General features: G+C 39.4%; 1 protein-coding gene across 1 annotated transcript in view; it reads left to right on the forward strand.

Moving 5' to 3' along the window:
* The window catches only part of Unc13c (unc-13 homolog C), a 439,545-nt gene that overhangs the window by 375,307 nt on the left and 46,194 nt on the right, over nt 1–18,044 (forward strand). The window contains exons 26-28 of the mRNA XM_052189342.1: nt 4,846–4,969; nt 7,794–7,850; nt 12,704–12,784. Of these exons, the coding sequence (XP_052045302.1) occupies nt 4,846–4,969; nt 7,794–7,850; nt 12,704–12,784 (262 nt within the window). The remainder of the gene's footprint in view (nt 1–4,845; nt 4,970–7,793; nt 7,851–12,703; nt 12,785–18,044) is intronic.

The following is an 18,044-nucleotide window of genomic DNA, read 5'->3' on the forward strand; positions in this document are numbered from 1 at the left end:
TTCCGTGATCCTCTGTGGAGCCCTTGCTTATGGTTCCAAACCCTCCATCCTCCTCACTGAATCCCCCCCTCCTCTCTCCTTCCTCTGGTTGGCAGACATCCCACTCTATTCTCCATTCTGCTCAGCCATGGGGAGATCAGCGTTTATCGACAAGGTAGCGAATAAGTAGTAAGAGCCATTTACATGAACTTGAGTCAGGAGATTTTTGGTAGAAGTATTACAATGCCCTGTCCAGATTGAAACAAGATTGAAACACAGTGTATAAAAACATTATGCCTGCCGGGCGTGGTGGCGCATGCCTATAATCCCAGCACTTGGGAGGCAGAGGCAGGTGGATTTCTGAGTTTCGAGGCCAGCCTGGTCTACAGAGTGAGTTCCAGGATAGTGAGGATCATACAGAGAAACCCTGTCTCAAAAAAACAAAACAAACAAACAAAAAAAAAACATTATGCCTACAGGTTTATGCCCCAACACTGGGAGTAAAAATGAGGATTTTAGAGCACTTCAGTTTCCAATAATTTTTTGGCCTTATCTATATAAATATTTCAAAACCCCTAAGTTCAAAAATCAGAGACAGTTGTGCTTACAGACATTCCAGATGAGGTATGAGCTATACTCAGAATCAGAGCTGGTACTGGACAAGGAAAATAAATAATAACTTTGAATATATGTGAAAGATCTATGCTACATCTGGTAATTTATATACATTATCTCATTCATTGTTGTTGTGGCAAATTAATAAGAATTACAAAGAGAGACAAACAAGCAAAATCCCATAGGAGGGGCCTCTTCGTCCCAGTCATGGCATCTACGTCATCCAATGCCCTTGCTTATAACCAGACTGCAGATGGAAGACTGATGTTCTGGGTGCTTTACTTTCAGTTAGGTCTCGCTATCCTCTGTGGGTAAAAATGTTGTGGAGGATGGGCAGCTGGGTGGCGCAGAGTGCAGAAGGAAGGTAGGCACGGGGATGTCGGGAAAGAAGAAAACAAAGAAATGGAGGTGATAAAGAAAGGGGAAAGGGGGCATCTCCTCATATGCTTCTTAGAGCAGAATTTTATTACATTATCCATTAAATGTCCAGTTAGAATTTATCTTGCTATACAGCTCTTCTCTGCCAATACAGAGGTCAGTCTCTACAAACACTTGGTTGCTGAATAAAGTGGTTATGGACAATAGGACTTGATGATCCTGATTCATCATGCAGGGAATTCCTTTTCAGAATGCTAATAAATGGTTTGAGTCATCATTTTTCACTAATAAGGCTTCTGCTTTATATACGCTGCAACCAAAATTATTGAGTATTGAGTATATGGAACATCTAGGTAATTTTGATGATACCTATAGCTAGCAGTGTAAGTTTTGGACCTATATGGGTAAATTACAAAATTTAAGAATGGAGAAAGTGAGTTCACTCTCATTTTTAGTACATTTAGATAAGTTTACATTCTTTCACAAATATTTTATGTTTATAAGTATTTATAAGTACCTGACGCATGCAAAGCCCATAGAAGCTAGAAAGCAACATCAGATTTCCTGGAACTGAAGTTAGAGACAGTTGTTATAGACCTGCTGTGTGGGTGATGGAAATCAAACCTGGGTCTCTAGAAGAGCCATCAGTTAGCTTAACCACTGTGCTACCTTCTGGCCCCTATTTTACATGCTTAATAGTGCACTTGTAATTATACTGCATTATATCATCTATGTGGCATTTCTTATCATGCTTAGCAAAATGAAATTGCATATAAAGTTAGAAAAGAGTTACAACCTTTCAAACTATGTGGAAGTTATTCAACAATATTTAAGTGAGATATAGTTGTGTGAGATATAGAAAGTTGAACACATTCTCTGAGCTCAAGTAGATTGTGTAACTTGTTGTTGTTGTTGTTGTTGTTGTTGTTTTCCGAGACAGGGTTTCTCTGTGTAGCCCTGGCTGTCCTGGAACTCACTCTGTAGACCAGGCTGGCTTTGAACTCAGAAATCCACCTACCTCTGCCTCCCAAATGCTGGGATTAAAGGCATGTACCACCACTGCCTGGCCAGATTGTGTAATATTTAAGCCACTAGCTATAGGATGTGCTGTGTTGTTTTATGTCAACGTGGCACGAGCTAAAGTCATCTGAGAGGAGGGAATCTCAATTAAGAAAATACCTCCAAAAGGTAGAGCTGCAGGCAAGCCTGTAGAGTGTTTTCTTAATTAGTGGTTGATAGAGGGGAGCTGCCCATTATGAGTAGTGCCATCCTTGGGATGGTGGTCCTGGGTTCTATAAGAAGACAGGTCCTGAGCAAACCATGGGTACTACGCCAGTGAGCAGCACCCCTCCGTGCCCCCTGCATCAGCTCCTGCCTGCAGTTTCCTGTCCTGTTTGAATTTCTGTCCTGACTTTCTTGGATGAGGAACTGTGATGTGGAAGCATAAGCCAAATAAACCCTTTCCTCCCCAAGTTGCTTTGGTCATGGTATTTCATCACACAGCAGTAACAGTGACTAAGATAGAGGAGATATTTCAAAGTAAAACACTGATTCTGCTTCCAAGGCACTGACAATGTAGAAGAGAAAAAAAGAAGGATGCATAAGTACACATAGTAAGGGAGAGAGTGAGGGTCTCGTCAGAGAGTGAAGATGTCATTTGAGTTGCGTATTTTAAAGGTGGATAGGATTTAAATGAATATTGATGGTGAGCCGATACACAGGGGTAGAAAAACTTGACTGGGGAGCTTTTCATGAAAATATGATCAACTGTAAAATGATAAATCCCTGTTGCAGCTTATACGCTAGCACTTGAAAAACATCTACTTCATTGGTTCTATATCCAGCCAGTCTCGACAATTCAGACTGAAAAATCTGTTTTTTGATTCTGGCTACATTAAGAAAGCAGTCACTGGATTCCTCCTTTGTTTTCTATTATTTAAGGCAAACAGTAGGGGCCCAAAAGTCTTCAAGGTCATTTTGAGAAAGTCCCTGTAGAAATCGCATTATATTAGACTATGCCTCTGCAAATAAAACATTTCTTAACATTTTACTTTCTCCCTGAAATCCAGGCATTGCCTAGAAATGAGCTGCACGCTCTATTTCCAACTAGCAGAAAGCTGCAAGTGAGCCACTGGATTTATTCCCTTTTTCTTGGTTCCAATCTAACCAGGACAAGTTCTCACGCCCAGTCTGTGAGCTAGCTACACAAAACAGCACCTGCTCCTCAGCTCCAACCTTTGAGGCTGAAAATTCTAAATCTACAGCAAAATGGACTCCAGCTGTGCTCTGAATGTCTCTGAAGCTGTGCAGTAGCCCGTGTGCTGAGTTTCTCACTGTCTAGACCCCCATCTCTGGCTGGCTGGAGATGTTGCCCTTGAAATCAGTCTCCAAACTCACCCAGAAGAGTTTCTTTGCAAGCACATTAGGCTTCTATATAAAACAGAGTTAAAAGGAATACTTCTATAGGAATGTATATCTTAGCAATCTCCCTGTTGGTATCAATTTTGATTAAATATTATTTATTCTTCATATATTTTAGTGTGGAAAAATGCTCAGTTATGCCTAAGATAACCCATAACCAGTGTAGTTATTTCTGATCTGAATGCACTATGGAAGTCAGGGGATTACCATAAAATGTATGCCCTCATTATATTACAGTCAAACCTCTGCCACTAAGTTTATCATTGAGCCCAGAGACATATTATAGATATTTCCATTGCTTTTGTCATCTTCTCTGGGCCTTCATATATGAGAACATTCATGATGGATAGCACATGATGCTGAAAGATGCACTTGACTTAGGAAAACCAGCCTGACTGGGTCTTACTCACTAGCTTCCCTCTTTGGACATATCTCTAAATGTCTCTGAGTCTATATTTTATTTTAAAATGAGCATAATTAGATGAGAAATACACACAGAAGTGTCTTGTAAAGACAAGTGTGTATAGCATTACACGAACACCAGAAAATGTTGCTCCTTATCTCAAGTGACTGTGTTAGCAAACCCTGGATTCTGGACGAATGAAAAGATGTCTGTGTCACATTGTCTTATGGTCCACAGCCCAGCAGTGACAATAATAAAGCCTGATGAGGATGCGGGAAAAGGAGCCCATACTTACACATTGATGGTGGAAGCACATATTAGCCAGCCACTCTCAATCAGTACAGAAAGTGTATGTGTGTGTATGTATATGTATATGTGTATGTGTATGTGTATGTGTATATGTATATGTATATATATATATGTATGTATGTATATGTTGTACAGTTGCATATGATCCAAGTATTCCACTTCCAGGAACATATCTGAAATACTCCTAGTAAACACACCAGAGAAACATGTACACAACCATGTTTTTATAGCACCATCCATGGCAGCCAAGTCATAGGATCAACCCAGGTGTCCAGCAACATATGAATGGAGGAAAAAAATGTGGCACATATATGGAAACACACAATTGTGGGGGTTTTTTCACAATGATGTTTTATTTACCAGTTAAAGGCAAACATTTTGCTTGTAGGAAAGTAGGTGCAACTATTTTCCTCTAATTTCATTTTCTACCAAATGAACTGGATAATGTACACATGGCTAAATATATTTATATTATATATAATTATATATTAGATATTATTTTATATAATTATATATGTATACAATATATACATTTATTCATATATATAGAGAGAGATATAGATATAGATATAGATATAGATATAGATATAGATATAGATAAATTGGATCTAGTATTTGGACATTATAAGCGGCCTGTTGGAAGATTCCAGTGTCAATGGTGAATGTCAATATCTAATCAGCCTTGTAACCTGGTATATGAGTGAGACTTGAGAGTAAATGTACATTTAATTTTGTTTCAGATTAAGTCTTTCGGCAAAAATCTGTGAGAAAACAGTCCTGAAGCGAGTTCTGAAGGAGCTCTGGAAGTTAGTCCTTAACAAGATAGAGAAACAGATTGTTCTGCCTCCTCTGACAGACCAAACAGTACGTACCTACAGTGTGGCGTCCTCACACACACAGCTTCCTTTTGATCATCTCCTATTCAAATGAGCAATTTTAGTATAGATGAATTTCAATTAATAATCCATTTGGAGAAATTTGTTCTTGGTGTAAAAATGTTTGACAATGGTTGATTAGAGAATATTAAATAGATTAAAATGCATTCTAAAAGATGAAAGCAGCTAAGTTCATATTTAATTGTCATTCAAAACTTCATTTCTTAAAAATCAGTAAGTCAGAGTGTCTGGCGATGTAGCTCAGTTGGTAGGACACATGGCAAGGGTGCACAAAGCCCTGGACTCCGTCCTCAGCACCATATGCATTCAGGGGCAGTGGAGGGACACCTGTAATTCTAGTTCTGTGGAGGCAGAGACGGGAGTATCAGAAGACCAGGGTCATCCTCTGCTACATACTGAGTTCAAGAAAGGGGAGGAGGAAGAGAGGGAGGAAGGGAAGAGGGAGGGAGGGAGAGAGGGAGGGATGAAGGAAGGGCGGGGCAAACTTCAATTTGTCAAGCTATCTAGTTACATTCATATTTTTTATTTCTATTTAGTTTGATATATAATACATAATATTATATATAATTTGCTATCACTACAAATCCACAGAGAACAGGTTGAGGTTTGAATATAGCCACTATGCTTCTTATATGTTACAGCTTAAGAAAAAAGGTCCGTGAGGTGCAGTCGTATTGAGTTCTTTTCACCGTTCCTTTCAATTTTCCTCTGTTGCCTCCCTGCTTGGAGGTTAATAGAGGAGATGGCTTTCTGTGGATTTGAAGGACTTGATTGTATCACACGCAGGAAAATAAAAGAGAAGCCAGAAAGATCAGTTGGCATCGGAGCTGCACAGTGATCAAGTGGTCACATGGTGCACGCTTTCAGTTCACACACGCTGAACCAAGCAATAAAAAAGCCAACTCACCTGGCATTTGGGATAGCTGATTGTTTTTTTTTTTATGTGACTGAGGGATATAAATGGATGCAAATAATAAATAATTATAAAGTACACTAATACACATATCAATACCATTATTCATGCATGTTTGGTGCTTATATATGCACAGCAATATATGTGCAGAAAATATTTTCTTATAAGGTGGATCAACATGTAAGATGAAGATGTTTTTGTTCACTTAACTCCAAGCCATGAATGTATGATTTCTTCCTCTAGAGCCTACATCTGTGGACAGTCAAATCACATATAAATATTCAAACACAAAGAAGTCTAATAATAACTAGTGTGTTTAATAATGCCACAATGAAAGTTAGTGTTCCTGGACTTCATCAGCAGGAGTGAAAACAGTGGACTGGAAATAAATATTTCCCATGAGCAAAAGCATGGGCATGGAAGATGCTCTAAATGTAGCTGCTGTGCAGTCCTGTTTCACAGAGAACCAAATATTAGGGCCCCTCCACGTAGAAGGATGCACCCAGAAGGGAGTCAATGCCCCACAGACTATTCTTTGCTTGGAGAAATACTTGAAGAACTGCCTCACACATAGAACCTTAGCCCACAACTGGACTTGGATGTTTGTTTGTTTGTTTGTTTGTTTTGCATTTTAATCATGCCCAACACACTTGGGCATGTCCCTATGTGGCCGCCAAGGATGTACTATGGCACCCTTGTGGAGGTGAGAAGACAATTTGTGGGAATCAGTTCTCACCTCCATTATGAGGGTTCCTGGAGATCAAACTTGGGTGACTTGGGATGATAACTGCCTTTATATGCTGAACCATTTCACTAGCTCACAGTTATTTTTAATGGTTCTTTGATGAAATTTTGCTTGGGCTTATGTTATATTTTTCCACTGTTACTTTCTGCATTAGATCCAGTACATTGTGCAGTTGGGAGACTATTGGGTTCCCAGAATGCACATGTAATGTTACATCAGAAACACTATATGTAACATTCCATTCTCTAGACAAGGTCTTTCCTGGGAAAGTTTATGATGATCTCAAGGCTCCCTGAGGCATTGAAGCTTCAAATAAACATGTCCTAGGCACTACTGTATTTGGTACTAGAAATAAACAGAATAGCAGAAAAAAACATAGCAACAGAAAGAAATGAGTAATGGTTGCTGTTTATAATGACCACGCACACTGCAATGGGAAGAGAACAGAAAGGATAGTTGAGGCTAGTCCACTCCCTCACTGTGACTTTATTCCCAAATGCCAGTGAATTTGGCCAAATTTGATAGCTTTCCAGTCACATAGGGTGGTGGACCTGCCCCTGCTGTCTCATTTTGGAGTGCTCTGCATGGCTTATCCAGTAATCTTCAGAGGTGGTGGTGGTGGTGGCTTGCTTGCTTGCTTGCTTGCTTGCTTGCTTGCATCCAGGATCCTGATGTTCTAGGAGAATCTCCTACTACAAGAGGAGTCGGGAAGCCTCTGAGATATGTCACACCGTTTAAGAAAGGTCATTCCTAAGAAAGGTCATTCCTACCATCTTCAGCTTTATGTCTTAAGATTTTACACACATTTATTTTTGGAAGTAAAATGAAGGGAGTGCCTCTGCAGAAAATAAAGTTTGGCCCAAATACTGCATTAAGCTGATTACCCACAATGCATCTGGTTCCATAACCCAGACTTTGCACTCGCAGAAGTGGGACAGTGATGCTGATTGGCACGCCGCCAGCCTTGCCTGACAGTCTCTGTCCCATCTTTCGAACAGATTCCTTATGCACATCTGACAGAAAACCTGAAATATCATAATGGAAATAAAGAAAAGATTCTACTTTGACCTTGACTTCTTCTACTGAAGATTTACTGACCCAGTCCTCCTTTTCGTTTTCTGTCTGTGTTTCCAGGGACCTCAGATGATCTTCATTGCAGCTAAAGATCTTGGACAATTATCCAAACTGAAGGTAAGAAGCTTGAGGAAACTGGTTGACTGTAAGTGAATGACCAAACTATGGTCCTGCAGATGTCACCGTCCCGCTAGGAACAGCACACCACACACCAGGATGAAAATATGCTCTTCTATGGCCATGCATTTCCTTTAAGAGTTTCTAACTTTGAGGGATGGAGAAATGACTCTGCTGATAAGAGAAGTAGATGCTCTTGCAGAGAACCTGGACTCAATTCCCAGCGCCCTTAGAGTGGCTCACAATCATCTGTAATACCAGATCCAATCCAGGGGATCTGATGCCCTCTTCTGGCCCTTATGTGCACTGCACACATTGGTTCACAAACATACACACACTCATAAAGTAAAACTAAATAATTAGTTTTCAAAAGTTCTAACTTTGGATGCAAGTAATATGACATTTGTTTTACAATATTGAAAATGCTTTGAATAAAGGCAAAATGAATATTACATAGAACCAGTGAAACCTGGTAAGTTCTTGAAGTCAAGAAATACAATAAAGGAAAATTAAATTCACTAAAAAGGACATTAAACTCTCAAACATGGTCACCTCTCTATTACAAGAGAAAATCTATTTACAAAATACTCTTTCTCTTCATTATTGCTTGGGATTCCCAAGCCTTTGAGTAAGCTATAAAATACAAACTTCTCTGGTTAAAATATACGTTGCCTCTCTTCTGTTCCAATCTACTAGAATAGAGTTCATGGATATGATCCAGGCGTGGGAGGCAGGTTTCATTTTTTCTAAACTCTGTTGCATGAGCTAAACACTTAGCTTTCCAATTTATAAAAGTAATGTTTTTACAACTTAGAGAAATTTAGCACTTGATTCTTTTTTAAAGATTTATTTATTTATTATATCTAAGTTCACTGTAGCTGTCTTCAGACACCCCAGAAGATGGCATCTGATCTCATTACAGATGTTTGTGACCCACCATAAAGTTGCTGGGATTTGAACTCAGGACCTTTGGAAGAGTAGTCAGTGCTCTTTACCACTGAGCCATCTATCCAGCCCTAGTACTTGATTCTTAGAGTTACTGTGAGCATCATGTCACTTTCCATATTGTCTCAGAGGTATCACAAGTATTGTTTTATATCACAACACCAAGAAAAGATAATTAGCTTGCATGATTATTTAATTGGACAAGACACATGATTAAAATGTCAGTATCCTTGCCAGACAGTGGTGGTGCATGCCCTTAATCCCAGAACTTGGGAGACAGAGGCAGGTAGATTTCTGAGTTTGAGGCCAGCCTGGTCTACAGAGTGAGTTCCAAGACAGCCAGGGTTACACAGAGAAACCATGACTCAGAAAAACCTAAATGAATAAATAAATAAATAAATAAATATTAATAAAATGTCAGTATCCTAATGCTATCATCTTCATTACATCTTAAGAAAAACATAACCATCACCTAAAATTGCTTCCCATGAGTACTCACTACTGAGGATGGTTGAGATGGAATATGGAAATAGGTGTCAATACTACTGTTGTTAGAATCTTGACTCTTTGTCTCTGTTTTCCAAGTAGAATGCTGTATTGGCTCTGTTGGCTTCAAGTGACAGGAAGAACAGCTAGTATAAGGAGAGAATGAAGCTGTTACCTGAGATCAGAGGGACCAGGCTGACTCTGGCTCCCATGACTGCTTGAGTGGAGATGCTAGCCAAGTCTTAAGACCCTGTACCTCACCATCTCTCAGCTCTGCACTTCCCCTGTTTGAAAGCTCACCTGATTATACCCTCAAAGGATGTTAGAGAAGAGACTCAGACCTGTTAAAAACAGAACAAAATCAACAACATAAAGAAAAAGCTCTGTCATTGTCAAAGACCAATCTCAGCTTAGAGAGGGGTTCTGGGGAAGGGGTATCTGGGAACAGTGAGACAAATGACTCAAAATCAAGTCATGGGTCCAAGCTGGTGGCCTATGTTCTGCTGGAGACAGTTATCCAGATTGTCATTTCTCTGTTCTGCTTTCTCTGGAGATCTCCAGAGAGTTCACTCTAAATTTTCTGCTCCAGACAGTTCTCTTAGCAGTTAGTTCACTATTCTTAAAAAAAATAAAATAAAATAAAAACAATAAAAAAATTTAAAAAAAATCTCTAGCTCATCCCTTGTAGATCCTAAGCCCAGTCTTTTATTTTACATATTAATCCAGTCATTTACTCCTGATTCCCTTTTGATTATCCTATGAATTAGCATCCATGACCCAGTCCCTTAATTCTCCCATTTTCTTACAACATTGCAAAAGAATTCAGAGATCTGTCTCCCTTGGTTAAACACAGCCCCAAAACTAGCTGGGTGGGCGTCATACTAAAATTACCATTTCTACCACACCTGGGCCTAACCTTGCTCTGTCCCAGCCTGACCCAGAACTCAGGAATCTGTCTGCCTTTGAAAGCATAAACAAAACTCTTAGCTGGGTGGGATCCCCTGCCATCGCCACTCCCTAAATTTCCTTATCTCCCTCCTTAATAGCATTCTGACAAGTTGTCTCGTGACACAGCTGCTTTTGTTCCTTTAGATTCCTGAAGCCCCTCATATAACTCATACTGCACCCTTATTTTTTGAAAAATTACATATTTTTGAACCCTGCTTTTAGAGTTCTTTTTCAGAGCCTTAAGGGCTGTGCTGAAGGTCAGCATTTACCCATTTGCTGAGACATTTGCCACACCTTTGTTGTCTCTGATTATCAAGGAGTCATTAACATTAATAGGAAGGACATTCATTGAAGGAGGAATATAAAATATGTACATTATTTTACAAAGAAGCCTTATGACCACAGCAGCCACAGACACACTTGGAGGCCCATGGCTCTATTCCAGGGGCAAGAACTATGTCATTCTGTCCCTATGAAGACCATATCAGACCTAGCACTTCCCAACTCTGTGTCCAGAATCCCAATCAACGCTATTGATGCACTGATTTATCATTGGCTCTGAGGGAATATTGCTTTAGCCTAAGAAATAGCATAGGTCCATTTGTGTAACTCACATACAGACCCTTATCTACTTTGTTTAAAATGCATATTGGATCCCCAGAAAGGCTATGCGCCATCCTGGTGGGAAGAATGGGGTTGCATAGAAAAGATAGCAGGCTGGTGCCCTTCATAGGCACCCAGGGGTTTGTGTTTTGGTGACTAGACTAAATGACCAAAGGTAAACTGAGGTAATGCAAAGGATTGCAGAACAAGAGGAGAGGGTCCCTTGTCATGCTGATCTGTTACTGGACCTTTCTACAATCTTATGCAAAACAATAAAACTACAAATTATAGAAAGAAATCCACACACAACAAACCTAATCATTCTCATGTTATAAGGGTATTAAAAAAACCAACTTAAGGCTATTTTTATTTTTAAGATGTTAGTTTGAATGTAGCTCTAACTGGAATGATATTAGTGGAAAAATTGTACTGATGGATAATTTCAGAATTCATATATTTTGGGAGATAGATAGATATAGATAGGTAATTATGTCCTTTAAAAAGAATCCATAATCAAGAAAACTCAGGAAATAATTGTTTTTCTATATTTACTGATATTTTGATTTAGTTTTCCAGTTCAATTTTTCTTGATTTTAATTCTTTTAATCTCATCTATATGATTGAAAATTAAACTACTAGGTATTTAACTGAACAATCTGACATATTCCTTTGTAAAGTCACACTCAGGGACTTTATAATATATATGTGTTATGTAAGGTTGCCATTGCTATTTAATAGAATCACATTTATTTAACATAAAAATAAAATTAAATGCCCCTCAATCCTTTTAGACTATTGACCCAGTGTCAAAATCACTTAATAAGACACACCTGAAATTGTAGGTTAATTATAGACTTCTTACTTTGACAATGCTTTATTTGAATGAGTTATTGCCGGCAACAATTACAGCTTTGTAGACACAACATATTAATATCTATTTTAAAATATCAGCAAGAGCAAGCATTGGTGAGTATGCTGAACTTTGCAAAATAGAATAGCATATCTCTGAAAGATAGTATCATTGTTTCACATCAGGACTCTTTAAATTTTTCTTCTTTTAGAAAATTTTAAAGTGTTATTTTCTCTAACTTTCTACCATCATTTTCATAAATAAGAGATATCACAGTGAACAATTAGGAAAATCTAGCTATTAAATCAGCCCTTAAGAGTTTAGATGACTATAAAAGACTGAAAAGCTCCACAGCCTGATTTGATTTATTCTTTGAGGCTCTTCCCAGTATGGGACAAACATCAGGAGGATCTGGGAAAGAGAATCAACTGGAACATTATACTTAAAACACACAGTGATAATTAGGAAGCTGAACTTGGCCACTTTAATCTCCTTGATGTCCTGAATTCCTCAGAGGGACAGAGCATAAATCAAGGAATTAAAGTGAAAAGCCTTTGGGACACAGTTTTTAGGATATACTGTCTCTTTACTTAACTTTAATTTGGAATGTAAATAATGATGTGCTTCTGCCAGACTTTCATTTTTAATCAGTCAACTTAGTTCTCCTTTGACAAATGGACATTTATCAAAAATGTGATAAAATGACAAAGATTTATTTTTGTATGTATGAGTATTTTCCCTTCATGTATATGAGCATCATGTGCATACAATACCTGCAGAGGCCAGAGAAGGGCACCAGATCCCCAGGAACTGGAGTTAGATGGTTGTGACCTGTCATGTAAGTGCTGGAAACAGAACCCAGGTCCTCTGCAAGAGCAGTGAATGCTCCTAACTGCTGAGCCACCTCTCCAACCCTGAAGAAGTTTTTAAAATAGAAAATGGAAACCATACCAATTCTGTTTGAGGGTAGGTAAATAAAAGCACCTGCCATTTTCTGAGCAATTTGTAACGTATCTTCTAGGAGCACATGATTCGAGAAGATGCCAAGGGTCTGTCACCAAGACAATGTGCAATAATGGAGGTGGTCTTGGCCACTATTAAGGTAGGTTGTGGTGTCCCTGGTTATTCACTGGGGGCACCTCCATCTCTCCATGGTGAAGTCCCTACTGTACAACCATCCCAGCTGTGATTAGGAGATGCAGTTCAGATATTTGTTAACTCTGGCTCATTCATCTCCCTTACTTCAGCCACAGCACACTCTTATTTTCTACTTCTTGCTCTGAATCTCTCCAGAAAATGTGAATGAAACTTATATCATCCCATATGTTCTCTGAGAAAGACATGGACTCACTCCCTCCTCCCCGCACCCCCCCCATTCAGTTACACAGATGGTTCAGGAGAATTTTAAGTTAGCATAATTTGTATTTAGGATTTCCATGCTTAGGGAAATAATTTTTAAAATGCCAACCTTCTGCTCTCTCTTAATAATACAATAAAATTTTATTTTGAATTCTACTGAAAACCCAGAAGTCTTATATTCCAAGCATTAATCTCACATAGCAAAGGACTGACAAGAAGTAGCAAGAGTTAAATGTGCATGGGTCACAATTTTACTTTTAAGTGCTTTCTTTCCAAGTGTGTGTGTGTGTGTGTGTGTGTGTGTGTGTGTGTGTGCGCGCGCACGCGCGCGCGCGTGTATGTGTTAAAGGGCTGGAAAGGTAAATTATATCTACTGATTCTACTCCTCATTGAAAGAAACATCAGTCTTCTTGCATACTTACATAATGAAGAGCTGCTGGCTGGTTTGACTCCCCGACCTCATTGTCCTAAGTCCCAAGACACCACCACCTTGTGGTTGTGTACCTGGTGTTGTACAATGATATGGAGAAGTGATAATAACAACAACAAATACAGAAAAAAACTAATTATTTTCTGAAAGTTTTCAAAATTTTGATTAAGAATTGCCTGAAATGTAGAGTCCTGGAGATACTCTCAGCGATGTATAAGAGAGTGCTAGAAAGGAGGAGGACACACTAGAACATATTCTGAAAGAATAGAAAACTTAGGATTTGAGTTCAACCCCTCATGGATTTTACAAGAATCCATGCTTTGAGGTGAAAAGAATAGAATGTGTCCTGTAGAAATACCGAGTGTCAATCAGTATACTGATCAATCTGACTCCTGTCTCCCCTCTTAATCATCCTCTAATTATTCTGGCTGGGACCACATGCCCACCCCCTGCAGGTTGAATTCTCCCCAAACTGTAGGACAACCTCCATCCTCAAATGAATCCCTCCTAGCTACATCTCAATGCCTCAAATAGTTTAGAATCTCTGATTGATGTAAAGATATTGTTCCAGCTTGGCCACGTGGCACTTGTGAGTTATTTGGGAACACAACTCCTATCTGTTGCCCACAAGCCTGTTAGCTCTCCCTAAATCATCACTCTCCAGGACTGGAGTCTAGCTCTGGTCCTTCAGAGTCTGTGGCTCCCAATTCCCCTCATCCCTAAATTCTGTCATGCAATTCCAACAGGAATTGCCTTGTTAAGTCCACTGTGTCTGCTAGGACATTCTCCTGACCCAGTGGTCTACCTATCTGCCTAAGTTTTTACCTGGATTCTATCATTAGCTTTCCCAAGCTGTAACTCCAAGGACTAACACTTCCATGACTGTCTAGAACCCAGTCAGAGAACTCTACAATACAACTAAGCCTTGGGACAAAGATGTTCTTAAAGCAAAGCAGCAGCAGGTACCACCTGGTTGACTCCCAAAGGCTGATGAAGGGATGACCCTTCATTCTTCGTTAGGTCAATTAAGTCCAGGAGGCTGAGGATGGGAAAGGAATATTGAGGAGACTGCTGAGGAGTTTGTAGAAGACAGACAAAACTGTTGGTGGCATTTGTCAAGCCCTTCTCATTTGTGCAGTACCTCATCAGATTCTCATAAATAACCTGCACGTTAGACTGAACAAATTCCTATTTCCTTTTCTCCCCAGCCCTAGGTAACACCATTATTTGTATTCAAGATGTAGCCAGATAGCTGAGCTTGAGTTTTGAATGGCAGTACAAGCCGATGAAATTCCATGCTACGCTTTGCTCCATTTTCCAATTTCAGGGACAACTTCCCAGGATCACTTTCTTTATCATTGCACAGCATTCAGACTTTACATAATCTATACATTATTTTTTATTAGACATATTTTTTATTTCCATTTCAAATGATTTCCCCTTTTCTGGCCCCCCACTCCCCAAAAGTCACATAAGCCCCCTTCCCTCCCCCAGTTCTCTCATCCACCCCTTCCCACTTTCTTGTTCTGGTTTTGCCCTATACTGCTACACTGAGTCTTTCCAGAACCAGGGGCCACTCCTCCGTTCTTCTTGTACATCATTTGATGTGTGGATTGTGTTTTGGGTATTCCAATTTTCTAGGCTAATATCCACTTATGCATACCATGAGTGAGTGCATACCATGATTGATCTTTTGAGACTGTGTTACCTCACTTAGTATGATGTTCCCCAGATCCATCCATTTATCTAAGAATTTCATGAATTCATTGTTTCTAATGGCTGACTAGTACTCCATTGTGTATATATACCACATTTTTTGCATCCACTCTTCTGTTGAGGGATACCTGGGTTCTTTCCAGCTTATGGCTCCACATAGTGGAGCACGTATCCTTATGACATACTGGGGAATCCTCTGGATATATGCCCAGGAGTGGTATAGCAGGATCCTCTGGAAGTGACATGCTCAGTTTTCTGAGGAACCGCCAGACTGATTTCCAGAGTGGTTGTACCAATTTGCAACCCCACCAGCAGTGGAGGAGTGTTCCTCTTTCTCCACATCCTCGCCAACACCTGCTGTGTCCTGAGTTTTTAATCTTAGCCATTCTGACTGGTGTAAGGTAAAATCTCAGGGTTGTTTTGATTTGCATTTCCCTAATGGCTAATGAAGTTGAGCATTTTTTAAGATGCTTCTCAGCCATCCAACATTCTTGAGGTAAAAATTCTTTGTTTAGCTCTGTACCCCATTTTTTAATAGGGTTATTTGGTTTTCTCAGGTCTGACTTCTTGAGTTCTTTGTATATATTAGATATTAGCCCTCTATCTGATGTAGGGTTGGTGAAGATCTTTTCCCAATTTGTTGGTTGCCAATTTGTCCTTTTGATGGTGTCCTTTGCCTTACAGAAACTTTGTAATTTTATGAGGTCCCATTTGTCAATTCTTGATCTTAGAGCATACACTATTTGTGTTCTGTTCAGGAACTTTCCCCCTATACCGATGTCCTCAAGGGTCTTCCCCAGTTTCTTTTCTATTAGCTTCAGAATGTCTGGCTTTATGTGGAGGTCTTGATCCATTTGGAGTTGAGCTTAGTACAAGAAGATAAGGATGGATCAATTCGCATTCTTCTGCATGCTGACCTCCAGTTGAACCAGCACCATTTGTTGAAAAGGCTATCTTTTTTCCATTGGATGTTTTCAGCTCCTTTGTCGAGGATCAAGTGGCCACAGGTGTGTGGGTTCATTTCTGGATCTTCAATCCTGTTCATTGATCCGCCTGCCTGTCACTGTACCAATACCAAGCAATTTTTAACACTATTGCTCTGTAGTATTGCTTGAGGTCAGGGATACTGATTCCCCCAGAATTTCTTTTGTTGTTGAGAATAGTTTTAGCTATCCTGGGTTTTTTGTTACTCCAGATGAATTTGAGAATTGCTCTGTCTAACTCTATGAAGAACTGAGTTGGGATTTTGATGGGTATTGCATTGAATCTGTATATTGCTTTTGGCAAAATGGCCATTTTAACTATATTAATCCTGCTGATCCATGAACATGGGAGGTTTTCCCATTTTCTGAGGTCTTCTTCCATTTCCTTCTTCAGAGTCTTGAAGTTCTTGTCATAAAGATCTTTCACATGTTTGGTAAGTGTCACCCCAAGGTACTTTATACTGTTTGTGGCTATTGTGAAGGGTGTCATTTCCATATTTTTTTATCCTGCTTATCCTTTGAGTATAGGAAGGCTACTGATTTGCTTGAGTTGATTTTATAACCTGCCACTTTGCTGAAGTTGTTTATCAGCTGTAGGAGTTCTCTAGTGGAGTTTTTTGGGTCACTTAGGTAGACTATCATATCATCTCCAAATAATGATAGTTTGACTTCTTCCTTTCCAATTTGTTCTTCCCATAAGCAGCTGAATTCTAAATAATGTACAGACTACATTACATCTGTACATTATTTAGAATTCAGCTGCTTATGGGAAGAACAAAATAGCCCACATTAGTCTGCAGCATTGCAATTCAAGTGTCACTACCTGAGAGTTCACTGTACCCAGAAAGGACAGTGAGTAATGAAGAAGTAAGTGGAGACCAAAGGTCTCTGAATTGGGAACGGAAATAACAACAATTAAGAAGCAGAAGTACTCTGTCAAAGTCCAAGAGAAGGCTAAAAGGATATGAATGAGTTCTCTCTAGTTATCTATGACAAAACTTTCATAAGAAGGAATGACAGAGAAAGATGACCTAAGGAGACCATGAGAGAAGACATTCCTCAGGTCTGAGAGAAAAGGAGCAAGTGCTGAGAGGGAATGTATCCATCCTGAAACCCTCATACAGTCTGGATGAAGAACAGACCTCCGTTGGCCAAGGATCACAAAGCAAGAAAGGATGCTAGACTGAGGCCAGAATGCCCAGATGTAAACATTAGAGTCGAGCATCCCAATTTCAACTTGTCAAGAAAGGGGAAACTTGCTACTGAGATCAGCAAAACTGATCTGACACATACAAGATGAATCAAGATGTGTAGAAAATATTTTTAGAATATCTATCATGAAGTATCTTGAAAAGACCTCTACAGATTAAAGGGAGGCAATGCTCACTTCTAAGTTTGCATAATGAGTTATCAACTTGAGTTTGCCAAATGTATGTTACAGTTTAAAGTAAAAAACTGTGAAGATGGGAATTTGCAGCCAAAATAGTACATGGATCCAAAAGGAAAGCCTTCCTTTGCAGACTGTGAAAAAACATTTGCATGTTTCAATACTTTAGTAAAAACAGACTGAATGATCAACATGAAAGGTCAGAAGGGGTTATGGGATTTTATTGGGATGATAATAGGAATGGTGTTCTCAGCATTCAGATAAGATTTTTCTCTGATTTTATATTTAGAAGGATAATTTTCTTCTCACAAAACACAGCCAGGTCCGAAGCGCTTTGTTTTCTACAGTGTCAGAAAACAGGGAGGGTAGGGGGTGTGGAACCTCCACTTATGTTTAAGATAAAGTACCTGGTGCATCAATACTACTCTCCCAAACCCCTAGTCAGATAGGAGAGACACATCCACCCTGGTAATATTGAAGCCAGAGT

Source organism: Apodemus sylvaticus, chromosome 7 (genome assembly GCF_947179515.1).
Source record: "Apodemus sylvaticus chromosome 7, mApoSyl1.1, whole genome shotgun sequence".
Classification (NCBI taxonomy): domain Eukaryota; kingdom Metazoa; phylum Chordata; class Mammalia; order Rodentia; family Muridae; genus Apodemus; species Apodemus sylvaticus.